Consider the following 19,332-nt stretch of genomic DNA (forward strand, 5'->3'; position numbering starts at 1 on the left):
CCCGACACACTGCCCCCACAGGTTAACACACAAACTACAATTTGGGCTGCAGGCTGACGTTAGACAGAGACAAACGAACACCGGTGTAGAAGTCAATCGATTGCTACTACAAAACGAAACATAAATGTTTAGGACGTTCAGAGCTCGTTCGTTTATTCAAAAATTTAACGCCCGTGTGAACAAGGCCTTAAGGGCGAGTCTGATTTCAGACTTCCACACAACCACCAGTGCAGGTATAAACCAGACATTTATTAAAAGATGATCTATTAATAATTGTCATTGTATTGTTGCTAATATAGAGCATTGAACAGCATGTAAACATAAAGGTTCTGCATAAAGTTCTGCTGTAATTTGCATTAACATGTTGGGTCGAAATATTCGGCAGATAAATATTTGTTGCATCCCTACAATAAGGGTACAAAATAAATAAATAATAGAAAAGAAAAGTAATAAATTAGTAAAGAGAGAGAGAGAGAAATTAAAAATAAGGGAAAGAAAAGAATTTTCACAGCACACCCATGGAGCAGCACTAACACATTCACAAAATGGCTCCACATCTATGTTTGGCCCAAAAGGATGGAGAATGCCATCAAAAATGCTCTAAGGACCTTCAGGTAAGATGAGCAAAAATAATTGGAAGATATTTTTAATGGTCAAATTGCTGTAAGTGGAGTCTGAATGGCCAAACATAGATCTTTTACCCAGGTGCAAAAATCATCAAGTAGAGCACAAAAAAACATATATAACCCAAAAATTCTAACTATTCATTAATAAAATAAATAACAAAAAAATTTAATAAATTATACATAGGCACATGATGTAAGTTTTTTTAGGAGGAACTGCATGCTCCACTCAGATAATGCAGCAGGTCAGTTGTTGCAGGCATTTCCAAAATCAAGAAAGATATAAACTAAGCCGTGTTGCTCATTACAGCCCATGCGATGCTACAGTCAGTGCCTAATATCAAGAAAAATACAGCCTGCTTTTCCCAGCTCAAATACCCAGCAAATTTGTTATACTCATTACACACAAGCAAAAACTTGTATCCAAACAGAATGTTAAGCCTGGTTTATATTCCTGTGGTTCACAGTACATTTGCCTATTTTGAAATTTATCCGGCCATTTAGCAAGTGTTGACTGGTTGACGAAGTGATGAGTATCTTTAAAAATGTCCTGCACCTGTAAATGTTGTGTGCAGCGTTCAAGCCGTTCAGAGTATAATCAACATTGTTAGAATCGGTTTTTGCTGGTTGTAGTATTTCAGAATCCCTCCCTATCTCCTATCACCAATCTTCAACAATCCAGTTTAAGAAAGTCTGTGCACAGTGATTCTACAGACAGGAGAAGATCTGCTCATCTGTTAATGTAGCCCTTGAGACAAAATCCTTGGTGAGCCGAGATGCCTTTTTTTTTGCTCACCATGGTTGCATTTTTTTTTTAAGTTACTATTCGTCTTCCAGTCGACTCAAAACAGTCTGCCCTTTTTATTCTGACCTCTCAAATTAACATTGTGTTACAAGCAGAACTGCTGTCAATTGAAATCTTTTTGTGTATAAACACTACAGACTTCATACGAGGTCATCTATAATTCCTGCAACACTCAAACTAGCCTGCCATTTACTAAGAGTCCTAAGCTCTTGACCTGAATTTAAACAACTCTAAATAATGCGCCGCTGCCACTACGGCTGAATTAACTGCGAATAAGCAGACATAAAGTGGATGGTGAGTGTATAGACAACTTTAAAGTGTTTCAGTCCATGCTAACCAAATTGATGTATTTCACATCAACCTTTGATTAAAGTTTTTTTTTTTTTTTTGTAAACATGAAGTATGAATTCTTTCGGGGAACCAGCACAGCACTAGATAACTTGTGCAAAGCCAGCTGAATGATGAATACACCAAAAAGTTCATGTTCAGTGTAGTCAACACTACTCAAGACTTATAACTTGGAACTGTAGCATTCTTAAACATTCAAATATGTTGGAGGGCAATATATCAGATGAGCCAACCCTTGACACAGACGTCCAGTAAGTTCACCAGCTTTCAATGTCTTATGATCAAAGTATGATCAATGAATCCACTAGGCTGACTGTTTATAAGGCTATATTTCCTTCATCTCTCCTTTAGGGATCGGAAACGTACAAAACCCCTCAGGGTTACTCAAGAAAAATGTAAAAGGGTCCAGTCAATTAAATTTTCTTCGAGTCAAGCTCTGAATTGTGTTTATGTTAGCATTAAGATTTATATAATTTATTTAATAATTAAAAAAAATAATCTCATACATCACATTTTATCCTCTCTTATGGTTGAGGTAAACATTATCCATGGTCATGAGCGCAAATAGTCAAGGACACAGTTGTAGCTAGATAGTAATTTATTTTTTAAATCCATTTTGTAGTGAATTTTTTTTTTTTTAAACATTTTTAGTACAAGTTGCAATTCCATTCAAGTATTACAGCAGTTACCAATCCAGCTGTCCAAGCACAACGCCTTTTAGTGTGTTCATAAATATAAGAAAACAGAAGTATAAACCAGGCCGTAAACATGTCAGTGTGTGCAGTGCTTAGCTGTACTCACTGCGAGATACTGTGGGCCTAGAGAGTTAAGGCCAGTTAAATTTCCCCACATGGAAGCAGCATTAAGTTGCTGCATCTGTTGTTGCAGCTGCTGCGCCATGCGCTTCTGTTCCTTATCCTTCTGCGTGTCTGCGAACTTCACCACGATTGGGGATGAACAGCCCTGATTAAAAAAATTTTAAAACATGCGCAAATAAAAAAATATACAAATACACACACAGGATAGCGAAGAGTAGTATAGTGTAAAGATGTGGTCATTACAAGGAGTTATGGATTCTAGTACCTCCATAGTCTGTGACTGGTGCATGGATTTAATGGCAGATTGTGCCACCTGTCTGGCTGTGAATGTGACGAAGGCACAACCTATATGGAGAAAAACCGGAAAAGCAGGTTTCAACTGTTTATTCTGAGCATTCAAGCCACAAAATTTAAGTGTTATGATAAAACTAAAACAACTAATAATTCTATCAGTAAAAATAATCATATGAATAACAATATGAATACTTATGAACATGATAATTTTTCAATTAGCAAATTGCAATGAAACTTTTAACAAATCTTTCCCAACTATCAGCACATATTCTGAGAAAATATTCATGTCTTGGTAGTTACTTAAATACTTCAACTTTAATTATTGCGACTCCAAGCATTACTTAAGCAACGATATAAATGCATAGTCATGTAAGGTTATATGTATTTTCAGCTGAGTGGAGACTGCCTCACCACGGCTCAGTCCATCAGGTCCTCTGAGAATGCGACACTCCTCAATCTGGCCGTACGGGGAGAACATGAGCCGGATGTCGTTTTCATTGCATTTCTTAGAGATCATCCCAATAAACAGCTTCCGGTCTTCTACCGCTGAGACAGGAAAAAAAAAAGCCACGTTTTTAGTCGACTATTATTTCCAAAAGGAAATGATAAACAATATGGGGTCTGTATTTTCCTATGATCACACGAACCAACCAAGACAGCTGAATGGCTAAACACAATCATCTTCTGCCTTGGTGTGGTGCTTTTTAATTCATGTCACTTCATGCTGCATCGAAAGGCTATTATGTATTTTATATTTAAAAGTGAACCGCAAATAATTTTAATAACTGGTCCAATAAAAAATTTGAATAAATGAATAAAAAGTGTTAACACAATTATTTTACCATCCTTATTGATTCCTTTAAAAAAAAAAAAAAAAAAAAAAAATCATAATTCTACCCATCCTGTACAATTACATAGCTATTTAACGTAATTGTGTTCCATCATTAGTTAATTACTTAATTTAAATCCACACCCTCTCAAAAATGAATCAGCTCATATAAAGAATGGGAGAATCTTAAAAAGTTTTAATCTATTAAAAAAGAAACATACTTTTATAAATCAGAATGCTGCAGATCTTCCACATAACTACACTGATGCAAAATAAAACTTATAAGCCCTATGAGTGGACTGAGTACTAGCTGCATTCTTATTCTGAGGGGAACAAAGCATAAATTTGTTAAATCGTGTAAATGTGACTGGAAAAACTAAATTCAGAACCATGCATTAGCTTACGTTTAAACACTCAGCCCGAGGTGACTCAATTCCGATGTTTTTATGAACTTGAATAACTTAAAAGCGGGCAGATCGGTATTCATGAGAGTTTTCGATGTGTACATGCATGGTGTTCCAGAGTCAGATAAACACTCATAACGTAAATCATCATGAGATGCAAATCTGATCGGACCAAAAAAATTAATAAATCCATCGGAAATTGACCCACGTAGCTTAAAAAGTGAGCGTATCGTTTAATAGGGCCAGGGGTAGCTCAGTGAATAAGGCATTGGACTACGGTTCGGAAGATCCCAGGTTCAATCCCCACAGCCACCAAGTTGCCACTTACATTTTTATTTTAGATGTATAATGAGATAAAAATATATGTCGAGGGGCCTCCGAGTGGCACAGTGGTAAAGTGCTCGGCCTATCATCCGGGGATCGCGAGTTCGATCCCTGGGTGGGTGCTATTACCTCTCACAGCTGGAGGCCTAGAGAGAGTTGATTGGCCGAGCTCTCACAGGGGAGGGATGAGAGCTCCCACATTAATGACGTCTCTACAGCCAATCAGGGGCGTCTGTGAGCTCACGCAAGCAGAAGGAGCAGATAGCGCTATCCTCCGAGTGTGTTACGCTGCCCCCTATGGTGCGTGAGCGAGCAGTTCGAAAAGATGCGGTCGGTGACGTCACGCGGGTCGGAGGAAACATAGTACATAGTACATAGAATTGGATACGACTAAATTCAGGGAGAAAATCGGGAAAAAAAAAAATCGCTCTGGATAAGCGCGTCTGCCAAATGCCTAAATGTAAATGTAATCCCATCCCCCCCTTTAACACCACCACCCCCTCCCCCCACACACTATTAAACATTACACACTTACAGTTGTTCTTCTCACTGTCTGCTGGCTTCATCTGAATAGGATGATGCATCTGGCACATAAGAGCACACATTAGACATCTGAACCATTATTCACTCCTACTTCATAATTTAATCAAAAGTCCACTAATAGCCTACTCACCCCTGGAAGAATTTTCATATTGTGAAGGGCATTTTGTGCTTCTAACGCTGATTTGCGTGTGTAATATGTGATGAAACAACAACCTGCAAATAAGGTGGGAATTAAAAAGCCAAACCTCGATCAGACATTTAAGCCAGGTGAACTATGCTCATATGAACTAAAAGCTAGTAATACGAATTATATTTAATATCACAATTTACTCTGTCAAGTCATAAATTGGTCAAGGAAATTGGTCAAGGAAAAATCTAGGAAGGCACTACAAGAACTATTAAGTTATCTGTTAAAGAACGATATGAGACCTTTGCTCTGTGGGGGATTCTGACTCCTGTCTCTGAGGACGTTGATTTCATAGACGGCACCGTAGGGCTCAAAGAGCTCCCTCAGCTGTTCTTCTGACCAGGAACGAGGGATCTGACCCACAAACATTTTCATAGCATCAATGTCAGGCTGGTCTGGGTGGTCCAGTGTCCCGTTCATCTTCTTGGTTCTGAAAAACATTCAATAAAATCCTACATAAAATGATGTGCAACAATTTATTTAGCAGGTACATAATATAGTAAACTGATACAAGCTTGTTTTAGGCAAGTACAGACAGGATACATGAGGTGCTGTATTGTAACCCTCCTGAGACCCACACTTTCTGTTGTGTACACTGTAATTTCCCCTCACTGTTTTTCTTTATTAGCACCTGATATCTATGACCTTGATGTCTGCAAACAGAAGGAAGTTATATCAAAATAATTATATCTAGCAGTTTTCCTATGAGAATCCATACAAGGATATAATAGACAATGAACTTGGGACAAAATATCACATCCTCATGAGGACATTTAAATCCTAAGAGAAGAAAACACCAGAAAATAAATAAAAAGAGCCCTACTGATACACACTCCCCCGCTCTCCACACACACATTTTAGAGGGTTGAAAACTAAAAGCATCAGTTCACTTCCAAGAACATATTTCCTAAATTATGATTCATTTTAAAAGTTAGGTTTTACTGATACTAATTATTATTTAAAGTTTACATTCTGGAAGTTTGGTGCGGTCTCCGAATGTGATTCAACACAGCAGTGAAACGCAGAGTGAGCAGCAGTCCTGTGGTTAGAAACATCTTTTTGATAAGCAAAGTTAAAGGTAGATGCCAAGTTTGATTCAAGAAGAAAGGTAAGGAAAAGTAACTTAAATAAAAATCACACGTTTGAATGTGGTGAGTAGAAAAGCACATAAAATCAGACCAGATTGGGTTTCACTCCTGTTATCCAAAAACAGGAATCTGAGGCTAGCATGGGCAGAAACTCACTGTAAGGCTTCTTTAAATAAATAAAAAAAAAAATAATAAACAAATAAATAAATACCACCACCTGTTAAAGCGCGACCTCCTAATGCTCAGAGAAAGACTTGTTCCCGTTTGTCTCATTTAATATATAGTGATAAGCTGATACACACAAAAACACTACACTTGCAGCTCCTGCAAGCTTACATCCTGTGCCAAGTACTCCTGAAAAGAAGCCAGAGCTGCACATAAGTGGCCTGACTGAATCCGACTGGAAGACACTGTATTGTCTGTTACATGACGGACCAACAGTGCATGAGAGTGTTTGACTCAAAAACAAAAAAAACAAAAAATTATAATAATAAAAAAATATATTAAAACATAATGAGTTAAGGAGCCAGTTCTGCATGTGCAATGAATCTGCAAGAAGCTAAATACAAATACATTATAACAAATATAGTCACCTGTAGTTTTTCCAGTACAGGTGACCCTCGGCAATTAGTTGGGTTACGTTCCTAGACCATTTGCGAATTGTGAAAAACCGTAAATGTAGGATGTGGTCAAAAAAATGCCTATAAATGCCTGTTTGTATTGTTTTTAAACCTACATATGCTCCTAAAACACTTCATTTCATCAAAAACTCAGTTTTTGAAAAAAGATTGTAACGGTAAACCCGTATACTGTACTGCTGTGTCTCTCGCAGTACTAGAATGTAAAATAACGATGTTACCTTTATATGTACTGTAATTCACGCAAGTACATTTTCTTTGGTAAGCGCTGTCGTTTTTTCTTTGGTATCAGTAGAGTAAATACAGTAATAATTCACCATCCCAAGCTGTGTTTTCCTCTATGGTTGCTTTGTGTTCTCTCTCTACAGTAATAAAAAGCATTTAGCTGAATTGACAATATTCATGTTACAAAATTAGTAAATTCTATTGCTCTTAATAGTTGAGCGTTAATACGCATGAAAAATATATATTGCCACAAAAAAAAAACATAATTAAAAAAAAAAAAAAAAAAAAACTTTTTTCTTCCTACTTTCACATGGAACACTCTGTGATGAAAAGCATTTAAGAATGTAATCGACAAATTTGATATGATACAACACGGTTGCGTACCAATATTATACATCTTTCAAGCCGAAAAAAAATATATATATGAATTACGAAAACACAACATCAAGTCAGCAGGTTTAGCACCAGTACATCGCTGATCCACCAGGACACTGGTCCCCAAACACCGGGGCCGCAAATTAGTACCAGGATAATTGGGTACCGGGCCGCAGAGAAAGAATCAAAATTATACATTTGATTTTATTTCCATTTGATTGTCTTAGATTCTGCAGAGTGTTTTATTTTGAAAAATTATCAGATCGTCCCCCATTCACATGATTCACATGCTTCAAGCCTTAAAAGAGTGTTTGAAGCAACTTTACCTCTGGTGACATTTTGGACTAAAATCAAGGCGGAATGTCCCGAAATCACCACAAAGGAAATAAAAATCCTGCATCCATATCCAACAACCTATCTTTTTAAGATGGTCCGCGGAAAACCGTCTTGACATAAAACCGGTCCGTGGTGCAAAAAAAAGGGGGGCTAGAAGATAGTATTTGTTCCATCACAAACAATTTGCCACAAAGCATGTTAAGCAGAAGAAAGAGTGATATCTATCAAACAGGGTTGATGTAATTCTTGTGATTTCTCTTCATCAAATCAGGCTTAAGCCCAATCCCAATTCTACCCCTTACCCCTACCCCTACCCCTCCGTTTGGCGCGTTCATGTGAAGGGGTAGGGGTGTCTTATTTCTCTTTTGGTTGGAGGGGTAGGGGGAAGGGGAAGGGCCAGATAGCCCTCCAAACGAAGATTTTTTGGGACCTTACTTCAAACGAAGGGCTAAGCGAAATTTTTAAGATGGCTGCTCACTCATTATATGTATATTACCTTTAGTCTTGTGTTTGTGTTTATGGTGATGTTCTGTAAAGAAACGTTTGCAAAGAAATCACTAAAGTTTGCTAGCGGATAGCACCGATTGCACAGTATTACAAAAATATTTTTTTACGTCATATACACTTTACTGCATGCTACAAACAAATATGAAAGTTCAGTAGCACGGCAATTTGCCTAGCATTTGATAACGCATTGTTTGTTTTGCTTGCGGCCATATGTGTACATGTAAATGGACAGATACGTATGATGACGTATAACAGTGTCGTAGTGGTGTCCAATTTCTTAGGGGAAATATTTTAAGGGGTAGAAAATAGGATTGGAATTGGGCTTTAATGAGAAGGGCTATTTTAACAAAATGGGTCAAAATCTGGCAGGCTTTAACTAGCACAGTCCACACATAATACACAGATGAATGGGAGTCCATCAATTGCTGAAGATAGGATCTAATAAATACTTTCCTTTGTCAATAAGACAAATTAGGAACAAGGAGACTGCACAGACAGAAAACTATTAATATAATTTAACAAAATCAATTGGTTGCTTTACTTTAGAGATATGTTAAAAACAGCACCAGCACTTATTTATAATATAAGAATCATAAATTACACAAATAGGCTCTGATGGATGCTTGGTAGTATATTTTACATAATTTTTAACATGAAAAAGATTTTTACATCGTATCCCATGAGACATGTCCACTAAGGCTGTGCAACGGAAATAATTTACTGCAACATAATAAGATACAAGTCATTACTGTCGAGTGACGATATATAACTTTTATAACTTCTCTGTACGGAAACACTATACATATTGACTGCTCATAAAATTTAATAAAAAAAATTAACTAAAAAAAAAACATTGGTTAAAATATTTTTTTTTTAACTATGTTCACATGTATAGTTACATAACATTAAGTTTTATATTTAAATGCTAAACCAAACGTTGGATCCTACTGCGGTCCTAACTGGTTTTGTTCAGCAAAATTATTGTTTTTTTTATAATAGCAAAATTCTATACATCACCCAAACACTGCTTTAAGATTGGTGCATGCACCCCCTATTGATATAAAAACTGCAACAGAATACGGATAATTCCAGACCTACATATTACACACCACACAAAAAAAATAATAATAAAGTTCTAGGAGACATATTTGGCCATCAGTGATTCAACAGCCAGATTCTGCAAGCACTCAAGTCTCTGCTATTATACTGCTCCAAATACGTTTCTGTAAATTCTCTCAGTAGTCCTGAGCAAGTCTAGACACACACAGGAATTTTATTAAGTAGTCCCTGAGCAGTGAAACAAGGCAACGCTTACAATAGTATTTTTCAGATCTGTAAAACTGCTGACTAAACCTAATCAATTGAGTTTTGCTTAGAAGTGTTTGGGGAACATTCTGTGCTTCCGTGTTTACAGTTATTCTCCCAATTAGGATTAAACTGTTCTCATGGTAGTTGTAAAGCAGATGTATGGGGGAAAAACATCTAGCAACAAAAGCTCGATTTACTCAGTCAAAAGCAACTTTTCAAGGTTTCAAAAGTAAGTCTTGTGCTTTGCAGGATACATATTTTATACACACACACACAACCAGATAATTAAGTAACATCAACAGTGGGTTGTTATTTTAAGACACGAAGCTCAGCTCCTCTGGAATAGTTCTTGCAAGAACAGTATTGTCAAGTGCATTTGCAAAACCCATCAAGCACCATGATGGAACTCATCTCAGAAAAGCAAGACCAAAACCTAACTCTGCTGCAGAGAAGTTCATTTAGAGTCACCAGACTCAAATGACCAATCAAACCGCACCTCAGATTAGAGCCGTTATGAAGGCTTTACAGAGCATAAGTTCAACTGTTCATAGTATATTATCGCATATTTTGCATTACATATTGTGTAGAACGAAATAAAAATGAGGAAAGACCATGGAATTAGAACTTGTAACAATTACACCCCTATTTCACCTACGCGGTTTGACTTGCGGTGAAACGCTGTGTTATGCACCGTGAGGCACCTGAAGTGACTGGCCGACATTCTGCAGGGTTCCACAGGGTCTGTGAGATTCTGCGAGGACCACCAAAAAATTTTAATATGTTTACATTTATTTTTTTATGTGGAAAGATTGACAACGTAGTCACTACGCCAAAACTCACAGTAATTCGAAAGAACAGTACAATTTGATTAAAATTGCGATTCTTTAAACATCACAGTTTTATAAATATTTCGATTTGATATAACATTTCCCCCGGGTTTTGTTACTACTTTAAACCATTAAAAAAAGTTTTTTTGATTATTTAAATGTAGGCCGTTCCTTATAACATTAATTCTCACTTAAAAACCAAAACCTTAAACAAGTACAGAGTAGCTGTACTTACATTGAACTTGAGTTCAGACTGCAGTGGTCCACCATCATCTCTGGCAGAAAGTCCAGCTTAAACGAAGCCATCTCCTCCAACACAAATCCACAGCCGCTTCTCCACAGAGCCACGATGAAGAGCAAACGGAAAGCTTCAAGTTAAGCAAAAACCGAATCCAAACAATGCAGCTTTTCTGTCGAGTAAGAACGACAACGGAACGGCCTTACTAGAAGGGCCTTCTTCAAGTAAAGTGTTCAAGATTTAGTGTCTGTAAATAGAGAAACTGAAAGGACTGGGAAAGAAGGTAAGCTGACTTCATTAAGACAGATCAGGACTCTCTGAGGGAGAAAAACAGACAGGAAAACAGAGTACCTAAGGGCAACAAACTTAAATCAACACAGGGCAAAAACACACAGCACTCCGTGATTAACACAGGCTTTAGCTGCTACAGAGGGCAGTTGGGTCTGCTAATTGCTCCAGGGCTGGACGAACCACTGAAAACCACTCCCCTGATCTGACAATGAAAAGTGCTGATAGATGGAGACTTTTTTTGTCAGCTTTTTTCTTAGCCAAGCAGAACGGAGTGCAGCGTCAGGTAAACAGGGTGTCAGATTGGTGCTGATAAAAGCGGATGATCCATAGGCACGAATAGAGACCGGTAACACAATGGTAATCCCTGTGTGAATGCACTCGAGCGGGGGCACAATCGAGTTCCGGTAATATGCCACCATCAACGCACTATTTTCACTGAGGAGACTGCTTGTTTATGGTCACATGTCTTGATCTTATAACTCATTGGAGCATGGTTAGAGAAAGTAAGAGAAACTACAGGATGTAAAAGCTTGGCTTGCAGAATACAAAGGTTGTTCCAAAACTAAATGAGAGAAGGCAGCTCGATACTTAAGCATGACAGTGCCAGTCCTGCATAGATTAGCACAAAACCTGGGTTTAAAAGCAGTGGCCGATTTGTAAACTGTTACAAAATATAAAAGACGAACAATTGAAAAAAAAAAAAAAAAAAAAAAAAAAATCGCCATTAAGATGCACAATTTTTTTTGGTGCGCCTTACGTTTCTTTTTAGCCTGTTTTGTATCTCACATGAACCATAACCTCAGTCTAAAGTCACAACAGAGCAAGAAAATATGTTCTTTAGATGCAATCGAGCTTCCATGCTGCCAAACATAATACCAGGAATGTCTTCACTCTCAAAACAGATTTAAAATGAGAAAATGGAAACACTGTCATCATGGTGACATCAACTTCAAGGATTTCCACACAGCACACACGTGTAGTGGACTTGAGCTTAGTTACAGCTATTAAAAGTCATTTACAGCATCAAATTCAGCTTTGCAAGCCGTCCTAACTTTTTTAAAAAGAGTAATTGGAGAGGAAAGAAATATAATAATAATAAATAATCGCAACTTGTCTACATTTTTAAACGATAACGAATAGCAGGTACAAGACCTTCTGAGATATTTTCCCATATTGTAATTTGCACTAGGTAGAGATGATAGACAGAATTCATAGACTTGCTACAAATAAATAAATGCATGTGAAAGAGCTCTGTTTATAAGAATAATAAGGTGATTTTCACTGAGTTCACTGACAATGTGATAATAAGCTCTGTCTGTGGCACCTACATATGCATCCTGTACTTACACCAGTTTCCAACTATAGAAGATCCTTAAACATCAAGACTATGGTCTTTAGGAGTCCTGGGTTTGAAGTTACAGACAGAAGAGTTTGTTGAAAAATCGGGGGGAAAAAACAAGTAGGTGTCTCTTGGATAGTTTCTGTCAGAAAAGGGAGGGGGAAAAAAAAAAAAAAAAAAAAAACCACCACATGCTAAAAAGTCAAACTGACTTATATTTATATATCGAGTCTAGGTCTGATCCTTGACGGTGCCTCAAACAATACCCACAAGTCCCTCCTTTGTTATGGAAGCGGTGATGATTCAGTGGCCCTGTTTCTGAGAAAGTGCACACGCAACAGACAGATTCAAACCAGGCTTGGTGTAGGTTGGTAGAGTCATCATGAGTTGAAAAAAATGCCTCTTCACATCTGCCTAAGTTAAAGGGGGGGGGCAAAAGTGTTAAGTTATGCATTAAACAAACACCATCTATTTATTGTTTGAACGCAATAAATTACTTTCCATCAGGGTAAAAGAAATATTTTCAGTCAGTTAAAATGAAATAAATCAGTTCATACGTCTCCTCTACTCTGTGTGTAGTATGTGCCCATTTCATTCTCTGAACTAAACAGTTGTAACTGATGTAGTAGGAACAAAGGAAAGATGACCATATATTTTAAAATATCAGTAATATTAGAAATAGTGCAAATGTTGACTACCTTGTACTCTTCCAGAGTGTTTATTCATGGATTGCAGGCCGTATAATGAATAATGCCGCCTACTGTTTAGGAAAAAGTGTAAACTCGAAGGTGTACTCGGGTATAAAACATCATGGTACCGTCCCTCCTCTAAACTCTGAACAGTATTGTGATTGAATACGGACTGGATAAAGACTGCAAATACAATCTGAGCAAGCGTGAGAGAGCTTGAGCTAGTAAAAAATTTATCTGAAAGCAAAACAGATTTAGGCTTAGTCTGTTCAGTGCTGCCTCCTTGCTTCACGTCACGTGAGTGAGAGCAGAACAGCGTTAATGAAGTGAGATGAGAGAACGAGCGAGGTGATGATTGAGATAACCACTCGCTAATCTCTGGCCTGATTGGTGAATTAACTGTTTTGTTTTACACTGTGCGAATGCGATCAATGAGGGTGACTGATGCAGCACCTGGGATTGTTGTCAAATGAATAAGTGGACACGTGAGCGCAGCATGATCTGAATGCAGGGAAATGCATGTAATCGAATTGCTGTCACTCAGAAATTAGAGTGTGATGTGACTGAATCGAGATAACGGTTTTGGGTAATGTGGGAAACTTTTGACCAAAGTTTACTGCAAATTTCATTGAAGATTTTATAGAAATTATCACGTTAATTCTAAAACGATATACACAGGATTCAGCAAAGGCTTTTAAAGTTTAAACATCTTTACACAAAACCTTTGAGACTTCAAAACAAGTTTGTTCAATTTCCCAGTGAAAATTTGCCATCAATAATTTATAAAGCTGTATTGAAAATGACGCTTTGTAGTTGTGTTTCTTGACTCGAACACTACAGTTACCTAATGGGTTCAGCACAGACAGCTGCATGGTGTGTGTGCGTGTGTTATTCATGGCTTGACTATGAAAGGTTGCTTGCATGCAAAGTGGGTGTGGCTAAAGCACGAGGAATGACTGTAAGCATATGGTCAGCAGCGTTCGACACCAAAGAAAGAAACAATAAAACAAAAAAACATGCCTTTCCTACTAGAGAGCGACCTGTTCTGACCGACAAAAACAGAACAGGCATGAAAGAAAAAAATTTAAACAAGCGTGGAAATAAATCACACTATCACAGTATTTTAATTCACGTATTTTCTGTTTGCCTTAATCAGATTAGAGTCTTGTTTTGAACCCTAAAGGGGGTAAGTTTTAGGAGGTTTCATTTGTAGGAGGGGTCAAAACAGGGCAAAGCCATTAACAGGTGTTAACATGATGGTATAAACATGTGGTGAGCTGAAACTAATTTCAGATGAGAACAGCCAATCACTTCAAACTGATTGGTTTGAAACATGCACGTTAATATCCTTTCACATTGTCTTAAGGCTTTTATGGCCTTTTGTATCTTCACTGTGCTCTTTAACCATTTGGATTCTTTGACTGGAGAGCTTGGCAAGATCGGATTCCTCATAGAAATGTATTATTTAAAAGTAAATAAGAGAAGAAGAGGTGGTCAAATTGGCCAGCAGGGAAGTTCCTGAGCATGGTACGAATCAATCATTTCTAATGTGAAAACACTAAAATGTGTTTCTAGTAAGTCAAAATTATACATTGACCATCCCAATAAAAAATTCCAACTATCACTTATTACTTTTGTATCAACAACAGATCACAAGCCCAAGGAGAACAAGTAAATCATTTTATTACTTAAATGCACAATTTATGTATTTTGTTTTTCTTAGTGTGCAAGTATTTTTGGAGCTATTTTTGTGCGTTGCTGAACGGTAAAGTGTTATGTGACTGGTGCACATCATTTACTCATGGAGAGGGAAGGAAAAAAAAAAAACTAAGTGTCCATTTCCTATTAACTCTATTCCTGATGCAATCAAAGTTCAATGCAGGTCAGACACCTTTTTTTCCTCTTATATAAAAAAAAAAAAAAAAAAAAAAGATAAAAACCAAGTAGTGACATTTACATACAGTCTTAAACATTCATCCCTATTGAAATACAGACTCTTAAAGTCAATCAGCACAGCCCGCATGCAGTGTGGCAGATAATGGAGGTGTTGCCATGCAGGACTAAAATCCACCCACAGACAGGCAGCTACACACAAGTAGTCTGTGTGTGCGCGCGTGCACGGTTAGCATGTAACCAGGGAAACAGCTCATCATCTAGCTTTTAAACAAATTCACTTCACACAGGTTTATTTCATGCTATAAGAGTAAAAACCTACAGTAAGCTCCCAAGGCAAATAAAAAATAAGGGTGCATTGGAAATTTGTCAAATAGCTTCAGAAACGGGAGGCTCTTTATCAGAGCCGTCAACACTTCAAGCATGAGGATTGAGCAAGCCCTCTTAACACACCTGTTTTAACTCTCTAATTCATTATCAACAGCTGCATTGCGTCAGTGTGTGGAAAAGGGAAATTAGATGTTACACGTGAAAATTCAATCTTATAATAATATAAGGTGTGTAACCCACAAAATCAATAACCTAAAAGCATCACATGGTACGTGCACTTTTATCTGACATTGTGGCTCCCTATAGCCATGCTACAAGTGAGATTATTTATTTAATATTTTATTTTTATATTATATTTATTTGTTTAAAAAAAAAAAAAAAAAATGTGTGCAAGCTTCTAAATGTATTTAGGAACATGTATGCAAATAAAAAGTATAAAAATAAAGAATTAAATAAATAAATCAGTCCAAGCTGCCAATACTGTCCCCCCCCCCAAATTAAGGCACTAATAAAACAATGATGAACTGACCAGCATGCCAATTTCCACATACAATATCCCAGAAACCAGTATTTGGTGAATGAAGCAGGGTGTTCATGAGAGAGAACACGTACAAGCATACATACTGATTCATCTCTCCCTGTGAGAGCAAAGCCATCACTTTTCATACTGGGAAGGGCTTTACATTTAACCTCTCTCATTCTCCCTCATGCACATTCTCTCTCCCAATCAGACCAGATTAGTGTCCTGCAGGGACATGGCACAGTTGTAAACCGTAAAAAAAAAAAAAAAAAAAGAAAAAAGAAAAAACCGCACTAAATACAGCACTCCTGCTGATAATGGCATACTTGTGTCCGGGGGGATGAAATGAGTTTCTGCAGGGTGGGATGTCTGCGCTTAGTGTAAAGAAACCTGAATTTTCCAACTGCAAGTTGTTGTCAAGTAACAGATGAGAAAATCAATAAATCCCCCACAGCTGCGATATATGTTCTAGGAAATAGAATTTTAACATAAGCTGGCAGAGAACACCGCAGTGGCTTATTTTAGAGGACTACCTCATAGACTGCAGCAAGCAGGCAACCGTGTCATTGTTATGGCAATCCTCCACTCTTAACGAAATAATGTACAGAAACAATAAATTGCGGACACATGCACTGTAGTGGACACATGCACTGTTAATAGTTATGTTTATCACCGGAGGAAAAAGGCTCAGAAAATTTGGGGGCAGCTGTGTGAAGAAGAAGAGAAGAAGGTGGCCTTTATGAGCAAATAAATCTAATAATTTTGCTTGAAAATGTCTCCTCATATACAAACATTACTTTCTTTCGAAGGAGCACAAAAAAGTTTAGGGGTGCAATGAAAATATTTAAATTTAAAAAGTCTCGATCAGACTGCAAGCCCAAATATGGATTTTGGTATGAACAGTTTGCTTTTATGTAGTCTGTAAATGTTTTGTTTTTTTATGTAAAAACCCACACTGAATCCGATGTTTGCAAATCTGATTTGAACGACATCCTGAGGTGGACTTAAATCAGATTCAATTCGCATTCCTATAGATGTGTCTCAGTCTGGACGCTTTACACGCTAGACAGTCCAAGTGATCACGTGGTATGGACATGGATCCATGGTTGGAAAAAAAACGAGCAGCAGACGATGGACCATGGACCATCAACTAGAGAGCGACACAACCTGAAGGGTGAGATGCGACACCTACATTCTTTACTGTCTTCTTGTTACCTGCCTGCCGTTACAAGTCTCCAGCATTTAACATCACACAACACACTGCTAGAGCATATCCACGCCTTTGGCGTTGTTACCACAGCAACCAATGCAGAGAAGTCGACAAGGTGTCAGATTGCCAGTCTTAACAGAGCCAAATCTCCTCTGATCAGTCGAGTGCTAAAGATCAGCTTCATAAAGAAAATCAGTTTGGCCTGCAGTCTGAACAAGGCCTTATTTTAAACCCTGTAATGGAAAAGTTAAGATTATTATAATGGTAAAGAGGGGACTAAATCTGGATTGAAGATGTTTATACAAGGCAAAAAACAGTCTGTGGATGCTGGACCATGTTTGGAGTGTTTAAACAACTTGGGGGGAGGGAGAAAAAAAAACAAGTGTTGACCCGTATCACACAAAGAAAAACAAAAAGGTTAGAAATTACTTTAAATGGGTTAAATAACCTTTGACACATTATTAAAACCTGGAAGGAACAATGCTGAACCATCAGTGTCATGGTAGAAATGTGGGGGAAAAAAAACAAAAAAAAAAAAACAGTAGAATCACAGCTTTGTTTAAGAGAAAAAGCTGTCATGTTAATTGGATGCCCTCAGCATATGTGTGTTTTTGTCAAAGTGGACACAGACACCACCTTCATGGTGATTATGACTAAACTGATATTTTAACAAAGCATTTAGATCGGTTTCTTGTGTTTAATAATCTAATAAATATTTTCCTTTTTTTTATTCTTTTTTAGAGGGACATGCTGTGCTATGTTTTATATGAATAAAGCCATATTCTAAATGCCAGTTATTTATGCCATATATTTATGATTATATATTTTTGCTCAGGATTTACATCCGATTGCAGTATGACTGTAGAAGTAAATCAGACATTCAATCACTGAAGAGTTATTCACTACAAATTAGGGCTGGGCGATAAAACGATAACGATATGTATCGCGATAGACACGTGATCGATATCAATAAAAAATGTGTTCGATAAAACGTTCGATAATTTTTATTCTTTGTCGGAAGAAAACCGAGGTCGCGAAGCTAGTTTGGTTGCTGTCACGCGCACTCGCTCCGCGACCGGCACTAGGACCCTGAAGTAGTACGGTCAGGATTCAGGAAGTATAAAAGGAGACAAGATGGCGCTTTACATTGCTCAGTCATTGAGTCTGCCCATGCCGTTTCCGAGGCTTCGCCGGATCTTGTGTGATTTTGGGTCCAATCCCTGATTGAGTGTGTGTTGCTAGAACGCGGTGTTAGCTTCTCCGCTTTATTTTGTCGTTCCTCGCGGCAGCGCAACAGCCCGTTAATTTATGCCCATGCAGTGATGGGAAAGACAAACGAGTCGATGCATGTCCTTTCTTTTATTTTCTGCGTTGTCAGGCGATATTACAAACTTCCGGGTGGATTACGTACTTAAATCAAACCAAAAACTACTAAAAGAAAACAGGTTCAGGCTCAATATTCCAGCTCATCTCACATTTCCGCGTTCACGCACATTGGACTGCATTACCCACAAAGCATTGCCTGCACTGGACTACACTCCCGTAAACAGCTGTCGTAAAATCAACCTCTCTCCCGCAACAGCGGGTATAATTGTGTAAACTCTTGCTCTCGGCGTGAGAGAGTTCTTACAATGACTCGCGTGGTTATCCTGCCTGTTCGCGCTATTTCCGCGTTTGGATTTACCGTCAACGCTACAAGGGCTAACTGCTAGTCTTCTGACCGCTTCCGGTTGCCCGTGACAGTTGCATTAACAAAGGCACTCGCTCTCTGGTGACCTAGCAACGTAGGGAGTGATACACTAACGTCAATCATGTAACAGTATCACGTTTGGTTGCGCCATGTCGTCTCATGCTGGTCTGCTGGATTACTCTTCAAAAGCAGAAAATGCATTTATTTTATTACACTTTATTAAGCATTTCTTACATTTTCTTTCATTTTGCACCTTAAATGTTAAGAGATAATTGTTAAGTGTTCATTGTGACTTTAGACTTACGTTTACATTTTAATTATCATGGTTATTGACATTTCTGTCTTAATAACTGCGGGGACTATGATCAGAGGAAGGTTAAGTTTAAAATAAAAATGTTTAAATGTTATATATTTTTCTCCTGGTCCTTATTTTAAATGGGTGGTAAAAATATCAATAATTATCGATATCGACCGATATAAAACACTGATATCGTGATACAGTTTTCAGCCATATCGCCCAGCCCTACTACAAATCTATAACTACAGTAATGTAAATATAATGTAATTGATGTACATGGTCAATGAAATTGAGAACCATGCTTCATGTGAATTTACTACCTTTAATAGGTTTCTGTCACAAAACATTAAGACTG

General features: G+C 37.7%; 1 protein-coding gene across 7 annotated transcripts in view; it reads right to left on the bottom strand.

Annotated features, from left to right (window-relative positions):
• celf1 (cugbp, Elav-like family member 1) overlaps positions 1 to 19,332 on the bottom strand; it is a 42,108-nt gene that overhangs the window by 16,216 nt on the left and 6,560 nt on the right. For 5 of the 7 annotated variants that reach the window (XM_053492860.1, XM_053492857.1, XM_053492856.1 and 2 more), the window contains exons 2-7: positions 5,418 to 5,605; positions 5,119 to 5,201; positions 4,981 to 5,029; positions 3,300 to 3,434; positions 2,860 to 2,939; positions 2,578 to 2,739 (exon numbers count right to left, since the gene is read on the bottom strand). In XM_053492860.1, the coding sequence (XP_053348835.1) occupies positions 2,578 to 2,739; positions 2,860 to 2,939; positions 3,300 to 3,434; positions 4,981 to 5,029; positions 5,119 to 5,201; positions 5,418 to 5,595 (687 nt within the window). In that variant the 5' untranslated portion in view covers positions 5,596 to 5,605. Of the gene's footprint in view, positions 1 to 2,577; positions 2,740 to 2,859; positions 2,940 to 3,299; positions 3,435 to 4,980; positions 5,030 to 5,118; positions 5,202 to 5,417; positions 5,606 to 19,332 lie in introns of those variants that run through there. The other 2 variants (XM_053492858.1, XM_053492862.1) reach the window with 2 other exon arrangements.

The sequence above is a fragment of the Clarias gariepinus genome, chromosome 3, assembly GCF_024256425.1.
Source record: "Clarias gariepinus isolate MV-2021 ecotype Netherlands chromosome 3, CGAR_prim_01v2, whole genome shotgun sequence".
Taxonomy (NCBI): Eukaryota; Metazoa; Chordata; class Actinopteri; order Siluriformes; family Clariidae; genus Clarias; species Clarias gariepinus.